Source organism: Gouania willdenowi, chromosome 11 (assembly GCF_900634775.1).
Source record: "Gouania willdenowi chromosome 11, fGouWil2.1, whole genome shotgun sequence".
Classification (NCBI taxonomy): Eukaryota; Metazoa; Chordata; class Actinopteri; order Blenniiformes; family Gobiesocidae; genus Gouania; species Gouania willdenowi.
The window spans coordinates 31,566,157-31,586,838 of record NC_041054.1 but is presented as its reverse complement, the minus strand read 5'-3'; the positions used below and the strand labels follow the sequence as shown (position 1 = coordinate 31,586,838).

Below are 20,682 nucleotides of genomic sequence, written 5' to 3'. Positions count from 1 at the left end.
TGGGAGTGAGACTCCTTCTGTGTGGACTACCTTCCCTCTCTTAGTCACCATCAACCACACTTCTCTATTCCAAATGACATCCCAGTGTCTGCGCTGTAGATCCGGGTGGTATAGATCAGTGAGTCTATGTCTCGCTCATTCTTAGCGTACAGCTTGATGTCATCCATGTAGAGGAGGTGACTGATGGTGGCCCAGTTCCTGAGTTGGTATCCATAGCCAGTCTTATTGATTATTTGGCTGAGGGGGTTCAGGCCTATGCAGAACAGCAGTGGGGACAGGGCGTCTCCTTGGAATATGCCACTTTTGATGGACACTTGTGCGAGTGGCTTGCCATTGGCCTCAAGGTTGGTTTTCCACAACCCCATCGAGTTTGAAATGAAGGCTCTTAGAGTCCTGTTTATGTTGTATAAAGCATTAAATGATCCAAGTACAGTATGTGGCATTGAGTCGTAGGGTTTCTTGTAATCAATCCAGGCAGTGCTCAGGTTAGTGTTTCGGGTTCAACAGTCTCTATCGACTGTTCTGTCAACCAGGAGCTGGTGTTTGGCACCTCTGGTATTTTTACCGATTCCCTTCTGAGCTGTACTCATGTATTGATCCATATGCCCGCTTATCTTAGCCGCTATGATGCCAGACATGAGCTTCCACGTTGTGGAGAGGCAGGTTATTGGCCAATAGTTGGATGGGACTGTACCCTTTGAGGGATTCTTCAGGATCAGGATTGTGCGCCTTTTGGTTAGCCATTCGGGGTGACTCCCATCTCTCAGCAGCTGGTTCATTTGTGCTGCCAAGCGCTCATGGAGTGTCGTGAGTTTCTTTAGCCAGTAGGCGTGTATCATGTCAGGGCCTGGTGCTGTCCAGTTTTTCATACCTGAGACTTTTTCTTGGATATCTGCCACTGTGACGGTGACTGGATTCTGTTCAGGGAGGTTGCTGTGGTCTTCTCTCAGAGCCACCAGCCACTGTGCTTCACTGTTGTGTGTTGCCTCCTTCTCCCATATGTCTTTCCAGTACTGTTCAGTTTCCAGCCTTGGTGGGTCTGCTCTGCTATTGCTCCCCTGCCATTGAGCGTACACTATCGCTGGTTGAGTTGCAAACAGCCGGTTTATTCGTCTGGCTTCATTGTCTCTCATGTACCTCTTTAGGCGGCTGGCCAAGGCTTGGAGCCTTTGTTTGGAAGTTTCCAATGCTTCAGGTATGGGCATCTGGCTGTACTTCTTGGGGACCTGATTTTTCATTGCGCCTTTCAGGGCCTCTGTCAATTGGCTCACTTCTCTCCACGCTGCCTTGATGTTAGCCTCCAGCCTTCTTTTCCAGGGTGGGTATTTTATCTCATGCTTGCTCTTACGATAGCCAAGTGTCTCTAGGATCACTGCTGCTGTGGAGTATATCAGCTCATTGGTTTCAGTAATGGTTGATGTTGATACTGCTCTCAGAGCTGCATTCACATCTTCTACTAGACTTTCTGATCGTACTTCACTTAGCCTTTGTAGTTGGCTTCGTGGTGCCTGGTGGGAATTTTTGTCATGATCTTATTTTTCAGGTCGGTCGCTGCCTTGTTCAGCTTGATTGCGGTTATTGGGGTTTCGTACCCAATCTCTGGAGGGGGGGGGTTGGTGTTGACTCTGCTCTGACCTGGCTGCATGGCTCCACCTTGCCGTAGCATTGGTGTTGTACCTCGTCAATCTCAAGTTGTGATAGCAGTTGTCTTTTGTGGATGTTGGAACACTGAGCTACTAGTTGTTTTGCCATGAGATTGGACTGTGGGTTTTGTAGTCACCATTTCTCCCACATGCTTTGCATGTGGCCCCTCTGACTAGGGTTAATGGAGTAGTAGCATTCCAACAGAGCCCTGTTATCGCACCTCGCCCATTTAAGTCTTGTTCCAGTAGCTCATTTTTCATCAAGGTGCTCTGGTTCCCCAGCACCTGACGCAGACCTTGTTTGGCCGGGCGACGTCTGAGCCGGCAAGTCATTAATTTCATTGTCTCTCATCATTGTATGAGGTAGGCAGTAGCGTGAAGGGTCTTGCCCAAGGACCAACACTGGCAGATGGTGTGCAAGGGCATATATATAAATACTGCATACTCTTTTACCCCTATAACTTGGCCACAAATTGAGATGGAGTAGGGCAAAAAAGTAATTAGTATTTTCAGCCACCAATTGTGCAAGTTCTCCCACTTAAAAAGATGAGAGGCCTGTAATTTCCATCATAGATAAACCTCAACTATGAGAGACAAAATGAGAAAAAAAATCCAGAAAATCACATTGTAGGATTTTTAATGAATTAATTGGCAAATCACTTGGTAAAATAAGTATTTGGTCATCTACAAACAAGCCAGATTTGTGTCTCTCACAGACCTGTAACTTCTCCTTTAAGAGGCTCCTCTGTCCTCCACTTGTTACCTGTATTAATGGAACCTGTTTGAACTGGTTATCAGTATAAAACACACCTGTCCACAACCTCCACTATGGCCAAGACCAAAGAGCTGTCAAAGGACACCAGAAACTAAACTGTAGACCTGCACCAGGCTGGGTGGACTGAATCTGCAATAGGTAAACAGCTTGGTGTGAAGAAATCAACAGTGGGAGCAATTATTAGAAAATGGAAGACATACAAGACCACTGATAATCTCCCTCCATCTGGGGCTCCAAGATCTCACCCCGTGGGGTCAAAATGATCACAAGAACGGTGAGAAAAAAATCCCAGAACCACACGGGGGGACCTAGTGAATGACCTGCAGAGAGCTGGGACCAAAGTAACAAAGGCTACCATCAGTAACACACTACGCCACCAGGGACTCAAATCCTGCAGTACCAGACGTGTCCCCCTGCTTAAGCCAGTGCATTGATTGATTGATTGATTGATTGATTGATTGTACTTTATTAATCCCCGAGGGGAAATTCAGTTTCAGTTACATCCCGACCAAGAAACATGAAGGACAATAACATATCACATGGGGGACAGGTATGGGAGTACTGGGGAGCAGCCAGCAAGAGCAATGAGTAATATGAAACAATGGGGAGGAAGAAGAGATAAAAAAAAAAAAAGGCAAAAACCAAACTAGGACCTTGTAGAGAGAGGCGGAGTTTGGGATAATAAAAAAACTCTTCAGCAAACATTGCAACGAAAACCAACAAACACAACATACAATTCAATACAACAGCACCTTAGCACAGGGGATGGGTCTTTAGGATGGGTAGTTCGCAGGTCAGCCACAGTATGGGGCTGCCCTTATGGCACGCCTCCTGCCAACCACTGAGAAGGAGGAGGGACTGGAGCCAGAGGAGATGGTGACAAAGACAGGATATGTAGTGATGAAGGAGGAGTGAAAGTGTTCGTTGAGATAAGCCTGTTTACTCAGACTCTGCTGCTGACACTCATGTAGAGATAGCCTCCAGAGTTTGTTGGCAGAGCCTGGTCCAGGTGTACATGAAAAGTGAGGGAAAGGTCAGTGCATCTTATCAACATTCCGTCCTTGGAGAGTTTGGAGAGAAGAAAACAGACCACAGGCTGTTCATTCAGAGGTGCCGAATGAGAATAGAGAAGGTGTTTTGAGATGGGCTAGCCATAACATGACTGCCAGCCCTACTGTTCTGTTCCTGGTCAGTTCAATAAGTTATCCAATAGTGTGGTAATTTCCTGTGAGACAAACTATCCTCCTCTTAAAGTTCCACGGTGGAATCCATCTGAGAGAATACAGAAAGTTTGGCTCCTTTCGTGCTGCCAACGTAATTCAATTTTGCGATAGATCAGGAAAATGCCAGATCCAATCAGCAGAAGACCCGATATCATAAATTCCAATCTGGTGGTGGACGTCTTCCACGTCCTCAGGACTTGTGAACTCTCCCATTGTTCGTCCTTCTAGTAGAGAGATTTGACCAAAAGCGAAGAAAGACCAGATAATCAATTTCATGATTAGTTTCATGATCAGGATGCTGATAGAGGATCCTGTTAGATTTAAACAAGACAAAACAAGAAAAAGAGCAGCAAGCAGGGAAATGAGGGAGAGGGAAAAATAGTGTCCTTCTCCTCTGAGAGCAAGCAGGAAAAGAAATGTCTGGGCCCGTCTGAAGTTTGCTAGAGAGCATTTGGATGATCCAGAAGAGGATTGGGTGAAGGTCATATGGTCAGATGAAACCAAAATAGAACTTTTTGGTAAAAACTCAACTCGTCGTGTTTGGAGGAGAAAAAACACCATACCTACTGTAAAGCATGGTAGTGGTAACATCATGCTTTGTGGCTGTTTCTATGCAAAGGGACCAGGACGACTGATCCATGTAAGGAAAGAATGAATGGGGCCATGTGTCGTGAGATTCTGAGTGAAAACCTCCTTCCATCAGCAAGGACATTGAAGATGAAACATGGCTGGGTCTTTCAGAACGAACGGGCAACGAAGGAGTGGCTTCGTAAGAAGCATTTCAAGGTCCTGGAGTGGCCGAGCCAGTCTCCAGATCTCAACCCCATAGAAAATCTTTGGAGGAAGTAGAAAGTCTGTGTTGCCCAGCAACAGCCCCAAAACATCACTGCTCTAGAGGAGATCAGCATGGAGGAATGGACCAAAATACCAGCAACAGTGTGTGAAAACCTTGTGAAGACTGTCACGGCAAATTTGCGGTTAACCTCATTTGGAGACAGGATTTATTGCTCTGGTTGAATGATGGAGTCCAGTCGAAGCGTGATGATTTTATAAAAAAAAAAGGATTTGTTATAAACTAAATGAAAAAGAGTACAAAAGAAGAAGTGTCCCATCCTGTTGGGAGGAAAGGCGGCCAGAAACAACGCAGGATGGTCAAAAAGCTCCGGCTAGAGGAAAAAAGCAAGACTGACTAAGGATCACGCTTTACACACACATTTCTACACAATTCAACTCTTCTACCCCGACCTCGAGAGATAAGAAGGAGAAAGCAGGGAGGAGGTCAAGTCAGTTTGTTCTGTTCGTTCGGAGATGGCGTCACCCGCTATCTGTCCTTGTGTGTGCGTGTATATCTGCATGTGAGTTTGAGTTTAGGCTTCACTGTGGATTCAATACAATCTAACATGACTCAGCTATTCAAAGTGTAAAGAGTAATGCATGACAAATTGTACATATGAACACACATTTGACGATATGATGATGAATATAATAATTGCCATAACAAGACTTACAGAAAACGTTTGACCTCTGTCATTGCCAACAAAGGGTACATTACAAAGTATTGAGATGAACTTTTGCTATTGACCAAATACTTATTTTCCACCATAATTTGCAAATAAATTCATTAAAAATCCTACATTGTGATTTTCTGGATTTTTTTCTCATGTTGTCTCTCATAGTTGAGGTTTACCTATGATTAAAATGACAGGCCTCTCTCATCTTTTTAAGTTGGAGAACTTACACAATTGGTGGCTGACTAAATACATTTTTGCCCCACTGTACAGTGCTCAGACTAGTACCATTAAAAGTTTCTTTTCAATGTGTAACCTTGACCTTCGCTTAAGGTCTTATTTAAGGTCAAGGTCGGTCTTCTGTTTTACCTGCATTATTACTTTCAATTTAATAGTATAAAAACAACATTAAGGGACATTACTCAACAACAAAATGCACACAATAAAATGTCTTTCACATGAACAATTCTTACAATTTAGAAATGTGTACTTTTAACCAGTTTTATGATATTGAATTTTTTTCCACAAATTTTGCAAATTAAATTTTCACTTGTCAAAAACAAGTTTGCGTTGCGAATACAGGTCTTGCCTGGTTCTTATTTTTCTTCCGCAACTCCTTTGTCATGGAACTTTTTTTAGGCAATTATTGCAGCACTAATGACACGTATGTCATCTCATAGGGGCAATGTCAAGGATGTGCAGTCGACTTTTTTGGAGCGAAAATGTCAAGGTTAAAGTTGCGTGAAGTGTCAAAAACCAAAATGTTCCATATCTCTATGAATATTTGTTGTACAAGTTTGATGCTTGCATTTATGAAAAGCTCATCTCAAGTGGAGTATTTTATTTTGTTGGACCGAAGCTGTATGACCTACCAGTAAAAAGATTGGTAGGGGTCAAAGTTCATGATGTCACAAAAAAACAACCTTTCTCCTTATAACTTAGCCACTGGTACCATTGAACAACATTTTCTTTCAATGTGTGACCTTGACTATTGCTCAAGGTCATATTTAAGGCCAAGAACTCCTCAGAAAAGTGAAAAAAGTGAGACCTCCACGCTCTCAGTACGACAAAGCTAAACACAAAAGAAAATGCCTTTTTCCCTATAACTTGGCCACTGTTGACAATGCCACGGCACAAAAAAAAACTGCAGCGGCATTGTCCCAGAGTGCCCCAAATTACCTAATTATTATTATTATTATTAGCTCAAACACATTGTTACAGCAAAGATACAGTCTTAATTCTCAGTGTTGTGTGCATTCTTTCTAAATGAATGGTTAAAACATAAAGCTGATGTTTATTCCAGGGCTACAGCAGAGCTGTGAGCGAAGCCTTTGTCCGACTGTATGATGCTGGTCTGATTTATCGCTCTGAGCGTTTGGTGAACTGGAGCTGTGCCCTCGAGTCAGCGATCTCTGATATAGAGGTCAGTTAGGCCATGCCCTCTGTTTGCAGAACAAACATAATTAATCAGCATAGTTTGGGCTCTTAAAGACAGATTTAAAGCTGTACGTTTCCCTCCAGGTGGACTCCAAGGAGCTGAGCGGGCAGACCATGATGTCACTTCCTGGTTATGAGAACAAGCTGGAGTTTGGAACCATGGTTTCCTTTGCATATCCAGTAGAAGGTCACGGTATGTCACCATTAGCAAATTTAGATACAGTGTTTGTACCCACAGAACATCGCATTGTTCTCTCTGCAGACATGGAGGTGGTCGTTTCCACCACTCGTCCTGAAACCATGATGGGGGACGTAGCTGTAGCTGTTCATCCAAATGATCCACGTTACCAGGTGAGACCCTACCCTCAAAGGAAATACACAGAAAGATTAAAAAAATACAGAAAATTACACAAGATGAACTCAAAAATACACAAAACAAAACACAAATAAAATTAAAAAAAATACTCCAAAAACATATAAGATTATTACATAAATACACAAAAATATACAAAACAGTAGAAATACACTTAAGACAATATCATTTCTCCAAAAACACAATACGAAGACAAAAATAACTGAAAATTTTCAAAACAAAATATCATTACATATGACACATACATACACATATCTAAATAAAAAACAATTGCCCACAAAATGATAAATAATATACAAAATGACAACAAAAACACACAATATGAAAACAAATGAAATATACGAAACAAGAACAAAAATACACAAAATGCTAGGAAATTACACAAGATGAAGTGTCAATATTTGAACAATTAGTTTAAACTGGCAAATAATGGGCAAAGAGTTAATGTGGTTAAATTGTGTTACGGCAAATTTGCGGTTGACCTCATTTGGAGACATGATTTATTGCTCTGGTTGAATGATGGAGTCCAGGTGAGGCATTGATGATTTTATAAAAAAGATTTATTATAAAATTAAATAAAAAAGGAGTAAAAAAGAAGCTTCCATCCTGAAAGAATGAAAGGCAAAAGGCTCGTGGCAGAGCAAAAAGGCAAGACTCACTCTAACTAACAGTTTCACAGCTTAAGCTTTTATTCAGATAACAGAAAAAGTTCCACCCTGAGGTGAGGAGAAGGAGGGAGTCAGATGCCCAACAGTGGAAACGTTTGAGGATGATGAAGACGTGTATATTATGAGGAAGATTTGGCGCCACTCTTATCTGTCCTTGATAGTGTGTGTGTTCGTGTGTATGGCCTTCAGCAGAGACTCTGTGTTGCACTGAGTACAATACGATCTGTACTGTTTAATCTAACATGATTCAGCTGTTCAAAAGTGCGAAGAGTAATGGAGTCATCATGTATTAAAACATGACAAATTGTACACATGAACACACATTTGACGATATGATGATGAATATAAAAATGACCATAACATTCCCCACTTTTGGTCGCCATCAACGACCAAATCAAGAAACAAAATTATTATATTCCACCTTTGCTGTCTGTCAGGGTTAACCATTAGCATCGTTATTGTCATACATTGGATATATTCTTCTTTTGTGAGGCACAGACATATCAAGAAAAATGTGGAAATAAACTTTAAAAAACTTCATCATTATTATCAATGGCATGAATCATCAAAAATCATCCTTTATTACATCTAGATAAGCAAAAATCATCATTTGCATCAAGGACATCACTCGTCTTCATTGACTGAGTTCAGTGGTGACTCTGGTCACCAATAGCTAGAAGAATAGTGGAACCATGGTTAGAATCACCACACTTGATTGGCGGCATCATGAGTGAAGAACCTTGAGTGTTTTCCTCAATCGCAGCAGAAGGGTTTATGACTGTATTCCTGCAGCTAGGTGTGAGGTTGTCCACCCTCCACCTAGCTATAAGCCTTTGGTGTGGTTTATAAACAAAGCAAAGGAAGAACAAAATCCCACGTCGGCGGGGTCCTCAGGGCTTGGTCTAGGCTCTTGTTCTGGAGCGTTTTTTCAACAGAGTGTGTGTCTCGTGAAAAAGAAAATCAGCTCCTGTGATCCCACAAGGCAAAGGAATGCTTCTTTGTGCACCGCACCTGAGAAGTCAGCTTAGACGCTGTAGTTGTTATTACGCCGCCTCACTCAGTGGCCTTGTCGGTTCCCCCTTCGTTGTTCGGTCAGCCTCCGTCTCAGCATCAGCTGGTGTCGGCAATCATCTGCTTGGATCCATGTCTCCAGCTCCGCGACCGTCACTGCCGTGTGGGTCGTCAGCTGAATTCGGAAAGTGTCGGTCCACCTTCGGTCGTTCATTTCCGGTCGGCGTGTAGATGATCGGTTGTTGTCTGAGGAAGGGTAGTCTCCACACACCTGGCAACCTCTCTTGGGATCGGTTGGTACCTGAACAGAAGAAAAGAGGGGGGGGAAACAAAACAAAACAAAATAAAATAAAATAAAATAAAATAAAAAAAAGTTTAAAGAGTAGGGGTGTTAGGGTTAGTTAACTAACTAAATGAATAGTTAGTGTGGCTCTGGTGCTCAGTTATAGCTTCCAGGAAGGCAGAGACAGGTCAGAGGTCAGGATCTGAGAGCTTTTCAGATCCTAAAAGGTGCTGCTGCACAATCACACAATGGTTAGGTGTGGGTTAGTGAGCTTTTAGCCATGCTAGCTCAATGTTATCTGTAGCCCATTCACACGTGAGTGGGAAAATATGAGGCTGAAAGAAAAGCAGGAAGTATTAATTAGATTCTCCTTTCCTGGAGCAAGGAGAAGCATAGCTGGAGTTGCAGTGATTCTCAAACTGTGGTACGTCTACTACCAGTGGTACGCTGATACCTGGTGAGAAGCAACAATTTGAGAACCACTGTTTACAAGGACATGCAAGTCAGACGGAGAAGTGTGGAGTGTGACTATATGTCTTCTCAAGATGAATACATACAATTGGGAGACATGGAGATGTGAGAAAGCTAAATAAGTTTAACCAAATAAATAAATAATGTTATTTATTTATTTAAATTGTTTGTTTTATTTTTCTTTGCTATCTCTTATTTATGAAGGAGAAATCTTATTCTATCCTTTATTTATTCTGAATAATGTTAACACTCCACACCTAATTACATAGCCTAATTCTTTTATAGAGCTGAATTTGTCAGTTCATTTATTTCATTATTTTCCCTCATAATTATTATTTGAGATGTAATTTACTTAATTTTGAAGGTAAATTGGTGGCAAAAGTGTCTCCTATTCTGTGTCTGAACCAGAGTTAAGCAAGATTATTGGCCCTTTAAGGTTAGACAGGATTAAAGGTAAGTTGAGTCGAACAATCATATTGTCTTTTGCTCTCTGTAGGAGTGACGAGCCCCAGCACGGTTTGGAGAGCTTCCTTAAATACTTGGAAGTTACTTAACATTAAACTATCTCTTATATCAATCAATTATCAAGAATTTTAGGAGGACCCTTTTTAAATCTCAGGCGACCCAGATTGGGCCACCAACCCAATGTTGAGAACACTTAATTTTTCCCTTAAAAGTGTCTAAACCCACTGAAGGTGTTTTATGGTCTTGCTGGTGCTGGTGGAACAAGAAGAAAATGGTTGGAGGGTTTTGGGGTATATCATTTTCCTATGATAAAATATAAATCAAAAATCAGAGGGACGTTGGCCCCTCCCTTCCCTTTTTACATAAGAATACATTTGGATTCTTAAAACCATATGATAAATATCATTGGAAAATCACTTATCTGATCATTTTGGATGTGTCTCCGTTTATAAATTTATATATATATTTATATAAAGGCAGCTTTACCTTAATAGTCCGAATTGGTGTTTGAGGATCAACCGATGGTTCGTGGTCCAGTCTCTGTCCGAGGGGCAGACCACCGTGGTGCAGACTCGGAAGTCCCATGCCATAAAAAACTGGCTTTGGGGTTTTAAGTGCGTCCACTCTTCGTTGCTGGTCCACGGCAGAAGCCCCCCAGATTAGAAGATGGATCCTGTTCGTGATCGCCAATTTGTTACGGCAAATTTGCGGTTGATCTCATTTGGAGACATGATTTATTGCTCTGGTTGAATGATGGAGTCCAGGTGAGGCATTGATGATTTTATAAAAAAGATTTATTATAAAATTAAATAAAAAAGGAGTAAAAAAGAAGCTTCCATCCTGAAAGAATGAAAGGCAAAAGGCTCGTGGCAGAGCAAAAAGGCAAGACTCACTCTAACTAACAGTTTCACAGCTTAAGCTTTTATTCAGATAACAGAAAAAGTTCCACCCTGAGGTGAGGAGAAGGAGGGAGTCAGATGCCCAACAGTGGAAACGTTTGAGGATGATGAAGACGTGTATATTGTGAGGAAGATTTGGCGCCACTCTTATCTATCCTTGATAGTGTGTGTGTTCGTGTGTATGGCCTTCAGCAGAGACTCTGTGTTGCACTGAGTACAATACGATCTGTACTGTTTAATCTAACATGATTCAGCTGTTCAAAAGTGCGAAGAGTAATGGAGTCATCATGTATTAAAACATGACAAATTGTACACATGAACACACATTTGACGATATGATGATGAATATAAAAATTGCCATAACAATTGGCAAATAATAATCATGATATATTGTGAAAAGAGGTTAAAAGTGACAATAATGGGTCAACATATGTGACATTAGGTGCTGAACATGTCTGGAAAGTGGAAAAAATGTGTAGAGAAGACATTAAAATGTGATGTAGAAGTGTCAGAAATGGGAGAAATGTAGCAAAAATATATTAAGGAGCAAAAATATGGCAAGAAAAAGTGAATAAAATAGGTTAAAATATTGTGAGTTTGGTGTAGTTGGAGAAAAAGGGTCCCTTTGCATCGCAACCCCAAGGTTGTGAACCCCTGCTCTAAATAACTTCCAGCAGAGTTCACCATGGCTCAAACATAAACATGCCACCAAAATAACTAAGTAAATGTGTATTGATTAGTTATTGATTCCAGGAGCTCCAGGGGAAGCAGGTCAGACACCCGTTCACTGAGTGTCTACTTCCTGTCATCACTGACCCAGCTGTGGACATGCTTCTTGGAACAGGTGACACACACACACACACAAACCTATGCACTGCTGGGAAGTGTAGCACTGACCTGTGTGTGTGTAGGTGCTGTGAAGGTGACTCCTGCACATGACCACACTGACTTTCTGCTCTCGCTACGACACACGCTGCCACGCCTCACCGTGATCGCAGAAGACGGGACCATGACGCCCTCCTGTGGACGCTGGCTCAAGGTGCGTCATCTTTGAGGGTTGGGGGTGGACGAAAGGATTGCATCCAGCCACTGGGAGGCCGTGTGTGCAGCCATAGGTGCATCGCTTGCCCCTCCAGCTGCCATACGTTGAAGAGAGGGGGGACGGGGGGCAAAAATGGCATGGAGTCGTGATCCTGTTTCTTGCTTCATCTCTGCACAGTTCAGTCTGTCGTCAGTGAAACGACCTTGGAGAGATCTGATTCAATCAAAGTTCCCAGGTGGTGGCGGTGAGGGAAGAGAAGGAGGAGGGGTCGGAGCCACATTTGGCACAAACATCCTGCATAATATAGAGATAAACCAGCTAGGCTGTCTGAGGGAACCAATGTAGATAAACGAATGTTTTCAGCCAGGCTGAGCTAAATATCTGTCAGCTTTGAAGTCCAGGTCTCAGAGCAATATATCCAATATTTTACACTTCGGTTTTATCCTGGTTAAGAAGGAGCGCTGTTTCTTTAATCCCAAAAACACTTTCCGGTCTCTGCATCACTAGATGATGATCCACTGTATCGAAGGCTGCACTGAGATCTAACAGCACCAGAACTGAGACCAACCCTCTGTCTGAGGCTAAGAGGAGATCATTGGTTACTTTTACTAAGGCAGTCTCTGTGCTGTGATTGGCTCTAAAGCCAGACTGGAAGCTCTCTTGTTCCTATGTAGGTGATCACAAAGTTGACCTGTGATGAATTTTTCAAGAATTTTGGAAATAAAAGACTGATTAGATATTGGTCTATAATTGGACAAGTCACTTGGATCAAGGGTTGGTTTTTTAAGGAGAGGTTTGATTACAGCGGTTTTAAAGGCCTATATCATGACTATGATGAGAAAGTCAAAGAATTCAGAGAGAAACTCTGAAAATGGACCAGGAGGACGGTAAACTATAACCAATAAAGTGGGTTTTTCTATCTTGTTTTTGCGATTACAAATTTCAAGTGAGAGGCTTTCGAATTCAATTCAATTCAACTTTATTTATATAGCGCAAGATACAACAAAGTCATCTCAAAGCGCTGAACAAAATGTAAAGTCCATTGTATAGGAAGAAATCTCCAGTGGAACCAGGTTCAGAGGTTTCAGTCATTTGGAGTTAGTGAACACAATAGCATAGAAGAATAGTCCATCCGAGTGTCTCAGACAAGTTGAGCCGTGAACCAATGATCAGTCCATTCGAGTGCTCCAGACGAATGAATTTTGGTTAAGTTTGGTTTTTGGGCTAACTGATAAGCTTGAGTGAAAAACTGCTGCCACTCCTCCTCCCCGACCACTCTCACGGGGAATATGGTGATTACCATAATTGGGAGGGCTGGCTTCATTAAGAGCAATAAAATCTTTATTTTTGAGCCAAGTCTCTGTGAGGCATAATAAACCTAATTGATGGTCAGATATAAGATCACTCACTAAAAGGGATTTAGACGAAAGTGATCTGATATTTAAAAGTCCACATTTAATAGTTTTTCATTGTTTTGTGTTCTGTTCATAGTTTTAATTGAAATGAGATTTTTATGGTTAACTCCTCTATTGTGGGCTTTAGTTTGTATTGCATGTTGCTCTACTGCTCAGCACAGTGTTTATGGGGTATAATTTATATATATTTTGAGTAAAGGGTTTATCTATGGAAGTGTTTGTTGTAACTGCTGGTTTATTCTGAGCTAGTCATGTACGTGTGGAGTTGTGAATCACATACTGTAGATATAATTTTAGCATTTGTGTTCCATGTAAATTAGGGTGGATGCCGTCTTTTTTAATGGATCAGTACATTTCCAAAAGAGGTTGAAGTTATCAATAAACGTTAAATTATGGTGTTTGCAGCAGGATTGTAAGAAGTTGTGCCGCTGTAATATGCGACTAAATCGTTCGATACCCCTATTTAATCTAGGAAGAGGGCCAGAAATTAATATTGATTTCCCACATGCCTTTAGAACGTTAAAGAGAAGGTTAAACTCATTCACAGTCTGTATCGATTCACGTCGGATGGTATCATTCGTCCCTACATCTAACACTTTTTTAGTGACAGTTGCTGGCTGCTTGGGTAACATTTGATTAAGTTTGTTTAAGATAGTTTGAACTGTAGCACCTGGAATACAGTGTGTGATGGCATTAAATAATCTAATATTCCTCTTTAGTAAATTGCCAATAATGACTGTAGTTTGTGGGAAGAGAGTGTTAGGAGTGGATGTGCGCCTGTTATACTGACCGGGAGTGCCCGGAGGGCGGATCACAGCTGGCTGTGGTGGAGTTTCCGTCCTCGGAGTTGACTGATGGTGGGGCGTCTGTGTGGGAATGTCTGGTGGGAAAGTCTCTGTTATCGGCTCCGGTTGGCGTTGAAGCGGCTCTGCTTCTAACGGCATGAGGGTCGCTGATGTCTGTGGGTGATCTTCCATCATCAGATGGCATTGAAGTGGTGCTGCAGTAGCATGCCTCTGGACTGCAGCTTTGAGGAGGTTTCTACGGGCTACTGAGGAAGTTTTTGGCCGGTGGGAATTTAATTCAGGTGGTGGTGGAGGCGTTTTCCTGGCGGTGGTTTTGGTCGGCTTAATTGGACTGAGTTTGTCCTCGTTTTCATATGAGAGAGCTTTAAAACGATTGTGGAGAGTTAGCAGAGGAGGGACGCCATTTTCTCTGTTAATATGTCGTCTTTGTCCACAAACAACAACCTCAACCCACAATGGCAGTCGTGGTGTGGAACAGGACAGTCCTGGACCTGAATCTGAACTCAATTACAATTCATTTATGATTAAAACAGCAACATTTTTTTTCAATTACATTACAATTATGATTATTCCATAATTGTTATTCATAATTACACAATTACAATTATAATTGATCCCAACCCTGGTGTTGGCTGATGCTGATATAAACGTTTCTGTTGTGTAGTTGGCGGCTCAGTAGCTGAATCTTCTCAAAGCGTTTAAATGAGATCCTTTAAGTCCAGTTTATCTTTGTTTTGCTCCACCTCAGATGTAAAATGAAGATTTTCAACTTGGAAAAGTTTATTTTCTTGTTTGACGTCAGTGGGCGGCGCCTCAGTAACAGGAGGGCGTAGCATGTTAATGACAATTGAATTCAGCCGCCACATTGACAGTATCAACACCTGATCATTGATGCGTTGGGATTGGTCAGATACCAATGTTTTATAAATCACACGTTGGTCCTGTCCTACAACACAGTGTGAACTCACATTTACACATTTACACACAAGGTTGATAAATGAGGGCCAGTGAGACGCTGTGATTGGCCGACTCGTCTCTTTCTAGGGAGTGAAACGCTTTGATGCCAGACGACTCGTGGTGGATGCTTTGTGTGAAAAGAAACTGTTCAGAGGGAAGCAGAGCCACGCCATGACTTTACCCATGTGCAGGTACGTGAACCCATTCACTGTTTTGTAGTCATGTAGCGTTGTGCAGCGCTCAAACCACGCTATCTGAAACCAAGACTTTTAGTATTAAAAACACACGTTAAAGTTTATAATCTTAAATAAATATAATAAATGTAAATCCATGATGACAGTGAAGAGCAACAGTGTTAGTGCAGCGCACACCAGGAGGCGGAGCTTTTATACTCGCTCAGATCTGATCCACTTCATAACTTGGTCCTGACCAGATTAGGTGTTGCTGAAGTTTAAAATGATGAATAATTAAAATCCATAATTCAGACCAAAAACAACCTGTTGTTACAGAAAAGGCTGGAATGATAGAACTCAGACAGGAAGCTGCTGATACTGTTAATGTGTAAAAGTGTGAGATTATTTATGATATTAATCCATTGGATCATAAACAGCGCTTTGATCAGTTTCACTTTATTACAGCACACACGTGTTTCAGTTCAAGTAGATCTATTTATCACACACTGGGATGACATTGTTTAACTGTAGTATGTTCCTCAGCCTCACTATAGCATAGGAATGAATTAATGAATTAATTAATGACTTCACCCGTACAGACATACGTACATACGTAGACACAGACTGTAGATCAGTCTATCAGATATAAATCTATCTTTCCTAAATGATGTCATCAGTAAATGAAAATATTAATTTATCATTAATAATCTTCTTTCCTAAACACAACTGTCAGATCTGCACCAACCAGGATCATTTAACAATGGGCAGGTGGTTTTCTAAGAGAACTGATTGGTCAGGAGGCGGGTCTTTAGCACTTGCTAAGATCCTAGCTGGAACAAAACCTGTTCCCGACCAGGCTAATCGTTCAGCCTACGTTACCATGGTGATTTAGCTCCGTAAGACATTAGCGAGCTTTATAATAAATCCTGAAAGATATCGCGATAAGAAGTAATCTACCTTCGTAGCATACCCCCTAAATAACTAATAATGCCAAACAAATGTCTCAAATACAGAAAAACAACAACAAATGCACACAAAACAAGACAAAATATACAAAACAATAACAAAAATACACAAAACAATAACAGAAATACACAAAATAACAACAAATGCTCACAAAATAAGACAAAAATACACAAAATTAGAACAGTAATGCACAAAATAACAATAGAAATAAACAACAATCTCACACAAAACATTAACAAAAATACACAAAATAACAACAAATGCACACAAAATAAGACAAAATATACAAAACAGCAGCAGATATACACAACTAACATTTCTCCAGTAACACACAATATGAAAACAAAAATAATAGAAAATATATAAAACAATAACAAAAACACAAAATGAGAACTGAAACATACAAAATAACAACAAATAATGCAAAATGGCAACAAACACACAAAATGTCTAAATAAAATAAAGAAAAAGATCAACAAATGCACACAAAATGATAAATTATTGCGACCATACCAGCCTGTTATTGCCCGATCCCGTTAGATCTCGGAAGCTAAGCAGGTCTGGGCCTGGTTAGTAGTTGGATGGGAGACCACTGAGAATTCCAGGTGCCACAGTGGGGTGGCAGTCGCTGCAGTGGTATCTGTCATTGTGTCCTTGGGCAAGGCACTTCACCTACATTGCCTAGTATGAACGTAGTGTGTGTGTGAGTGTTGGTGGTGGTGGGAGGGGCCTATGGTTCACTATGGCAGCCTCGCTTCCGTCAGTCTGCCCCAGGGCAGCTGTGGCTACAATAGTAGCTTACCACCACTAAGTGTGGAGTGAAAGAATAATGCCTTAATTCTGTAAAGCGTCTTTGAGTGTCTATGATAAAGTGCTATATAAAATTGATGCATTATTATTATCATTACAAATACCTTATTTCTGTGCGTGGTCCTCATCTCATCTTCTCTTCCTGTTCCAGTCGTTCTGGAGACGTCATCGAGCCGCTCTTAAAGAAACAGTGGTTTGTGCGATGTGAAGAAATGGCTCAGAAAGCCATAGAGGTGTGTGTGTGTGTGTGTGCGTGTGTGTGTGTGTGTGTGTGTGTGTGTGTGTGTGTGTGTGTGTGTGTGTGTGTGCGTGTGCGTGTGCGTGTGCGCGCGCGTGCGTGCGTGCGTCTGTGTGTGTAAAAGTCACAGCTTTTTCTCCTGTGTCAGGCTGTGGAGGACGGACGGCTGGAGATCATTCCTCACTATCACACCAAGACATGGAAGAACTTCCTGTCCAACATAAGGTACGCTGACCTTCAGTCCATTATTTCACTAACATTGTGTCAGTAACATTGTGTCATTAACATTGTGTCATTAACATTGTGTCATTAACATTGTGTCAATAACACCGTGTCAGTAACATTGTGTCAGTAACATTGTGTCAGTAACATTGTGTCAGTAACATTGTGTCATTAACATTGTGTCAGTAACATCGTGTCAGTAACATCGTGTCAGTAACATCGTGTCAGTAACATCGTGTCAGTAACATTGTGTCATAAACATTGTGTCATTAACGTCATGTCAGTAACACCGTGTCGGTAATACTGTCAGTAACACCGCATCGGAAATACTGTCAGTAACATTGTGTCGGTAACACCGCATCGGTAACACCGCATCGGTAACACCGTGTCGGTAACACCGTGTCGGTAACACCACATCGGTAATACTGTCAGTAACACCGCATCGGTAATACTGTCAGTAACACCGCATCGGAAATACTGTCAGTAACATTGTGTCGGTAACACCGCGTCGGTAACACTGTGTAAATGCTTTGCAGTGATTGGTGTATTTCTCGTCAGCTGTGGTGGGGTCATCAGATTCCTGCCTACAGACTAGAACTACCAACGTCTACAAATGAACACCAGGTCGGTCTGTGTCTGTATTCCTGTGTCTGTACGTCCAGCCGTTTGAACATGTAATCAGTAAGGTTTACTACAGCTGCATTTTTATTTTTCACTAGTGGGAATTACATTTAGACATTATGACATGTCAGAATGTACATTTTAGATATTTGGAAAACAATGTAAACATGTTGCAGATATATTTTAACATGTAATATTTACATTTTGACTAGTTAAAACATATTCATAGACATCAGTAATTTATTTTTCACATGTAAGACCAACAATTATATATATCTACAATTTGATTTCCACATGTTATAAAACAATTGAAACTAGTGAAAAAGTATTTTTTCCATTTCAGATATATTATTTTTTATCTTTTATTTCTGTAATTAAATTCTTACTAGTTATAAAAGGAATTGTAGATATTTAAAATAAAGTTGTTACTAGTAAGAATTTTATTTTCACTAGTTACAATATTGTAGATATCTGAAATTACATTCTCACTAGTTTTGATCCTGAAGTGATATATCAGCAATTAAATTAATAATTAATTTAATTAAATTAACATTATTACTAGTAGGAATTACAATTGCAACTAGTCGGAATTACATTATAGATTTGTCGACTTGAAATTGTCAAAATCTATATTAAATTTGGATGGAAATCAATGGGACGTTGTGACTAGTTATAATGAGGTTTCAGATATCTACAGTACAATGAAAGTTTCCACTTGTGAGAATAGAATTGTTGATATCTACAATTAATAGTGTAACTAGTGAGAATAAAATCACAGATATTAATAATTAGAATTGTAAATCGGCAAAATTTAATTATGGATATGTGGACTTGGAATTATAACATGTCAAAATGTAATTATAGATATTTACAATTACAAGAAGTGCTACTTATTAAATGTTAAAAGGGCGTGTAGTGTGTAGCAGGTAATGTAAATGTACGTTAGCGACATTAGCTCTTTCTGTTGCTAGGAGCTGTGGATCTGTGGGCGAAGTGAGGATGAGGCTCGAAGCAGAGCTGCTGTCAAATATAGAGTTGATCCTGAGAGCATCATTTTGAATCAAGGTAACTTTTTATTATTATTATTTTTCTTTCTGTTTATAAACTATAGATTAGACCCTGCAGAAGGTTCTCAAAGATGATAGAGTTTAGCTTCTGTTCAGGAACATAAATGGTTTAGTAGTTTTCTGTGAACGTGCACACACAACATGTTAATACTCAATAAAATGGGTTCAGACACTGTTTATACTGAAACTCCAAATATAGGTTCACTTTTATACTTTTATTTTAATAATCGGCTTTAAATAAAAACATGTTTTATGCTACGATGGATGTTGTAGGTTGTCCAGTGTACCCCTGGAACGATGCCAATCCATCACACACACACACACACACACACACACACACACACACACACACACACACACACACACACACACACACACACACACACACACACAGTCCATATTTAGGGCTTGTATTAGTCTGTTAGGCGAATTATATCATTTCAAAAATACGCACTAAATAAATTGACGTCACTTCCTTTTTGACTGTTGTTGTGTAGATTTACATCAGTAAAATACACAAACTATTTTTTCTTTATATTTTTAATGATAACAATAAATGCAAACTTACAATAACAGAATATAACTATTTAGAAAACTGTGTCACAAGTGGGTGGACACAATGCTTGCGCTGGGCGGGCCTTCCATAGTGACAAGCCTGTTAGTAGATCTTCATTAACTCATTCAGTGCCAGCCATTTTCAGATTTTCTACCCCCTCAGTTCCAGCTGTTTTTGAATATTTTGACTGATTTTAAAGACCCACAGAATATTTTCTACTATGACTATCTGAAATTCTAAAAGATTGAAGCCTCTACTTTCATCAAAAAAAAAAACCATTTGTTTCTGGCTCGTTTTGTTCTTTTGTAATCAGTCGTTGAATAGAGCAAGTTTTACACAAATCTTCAGTTTCAGAGCAAAAAGCTGAGAAAAAAGCCTTTTTGTAAAAAAAAATCCTGTCAGTGACTTTAAAGCTTTTTTTGCTTTAGTGACAAATCTAACATCTGAACATTGTTTCCTTATATAAAACATAAAAAAAAATACTGAGACCAGGCTTTTGATGATAAAATGATTATTATTTATCTATCTGGGTCAGAGTTGAATGGATTTCTTACTGTATTTTGGCGTTCCTCCAACTTTCTCTCCCGTCAGTCTGCACAGACGTAACTTCCTCTTCCTCCCGGACATGCAGAGTGTCACTGCTTGCCCCGTTTTTTATGGTTTTATCTCACAATCACCACATTATCCATGAGTTCCACACATGCTTTGAATGAATGAATGCCTTTATTTGTCATTGTACACATGTACCATGAAGATTAAAAACAGCCAACTCCAGTAGCAGTGCAAGAATCAAATAAACAACAAACAATAAAACATAGGACATACATAAATAAATGAATAGATAGTACAGGAAATGAGGTAAAGTGAACAGTATGTACATTTTGTATTTAAAAAGTGGCTGAGCAGAGTTCGTGGGTATGAATATGAGATCAGCGCATATGAGAATTCAAAGTGGTTATTGCTTTTGGAAAAAAACTGTTTTTGAGTCTGTTTGTTCTGGCCCTAAAGCACCTGTAGCGCCTCCCTGAGGGCAACAGGTCAAACAAGTCAAAG

The 20,682-nt window shown here is 40.4% G+C and overlaps 1 protein-coding gene and 1 pseudogene across 2 annotated transcripts in view; both read left to right on the top strand.

The window, feature by feature from the left end:
- Positions 1–20,682, top strand: part of vars2 (valyl-tRNA synthetase 2, mitochondrial) — a 59,504-nt gene that overhangs the window by 18,683 nt on the left and 20,139 nt on the right. For both annotated transcript variants that reach the window (XM_028460626.1, XM_028460625.1), the window contains exons 8-17: positions 6,453–6,572; positions 6,671–6,779; positions 6,849–6,937; positions 11,510–11,600; positions 11,668–11,795; positions 15,064–15,167; positions 17,077–17,158; positions 17,312–17,388; positions 17,922–18,009; positions 18,978–19,071. In XM_028460626.1, coding sequence (XP_028316427.1) covers positions 6,453–6,572; positions 6,671–6,779; positions 6,849–6,937; positions 11,510–11,600; positions 11,668–11,795; positions 15,064–15,167; positions 17,077–17,158; positions 17,312–17,388; positions 17,922–18,009; positions 18,978–19,071 — 982 coding nt within the window. The remainder of the gene's footprint in view (positions 1–6,452; positions 6,573–6,670; positions 6,780–6,848; positions 6,938–11,509; positions 11,601–11,667; positions 11,796–15,063; positions 15,168–17,076; positions 17,159–17,311; positions 17,389–17,921; positions 18,010–18,977; positions 19,072–20,682) is intronic.
- LOC114472732 (uncharacterized) lies at positions 16,615–16,732 on the top strand (annotated as a pseudogene).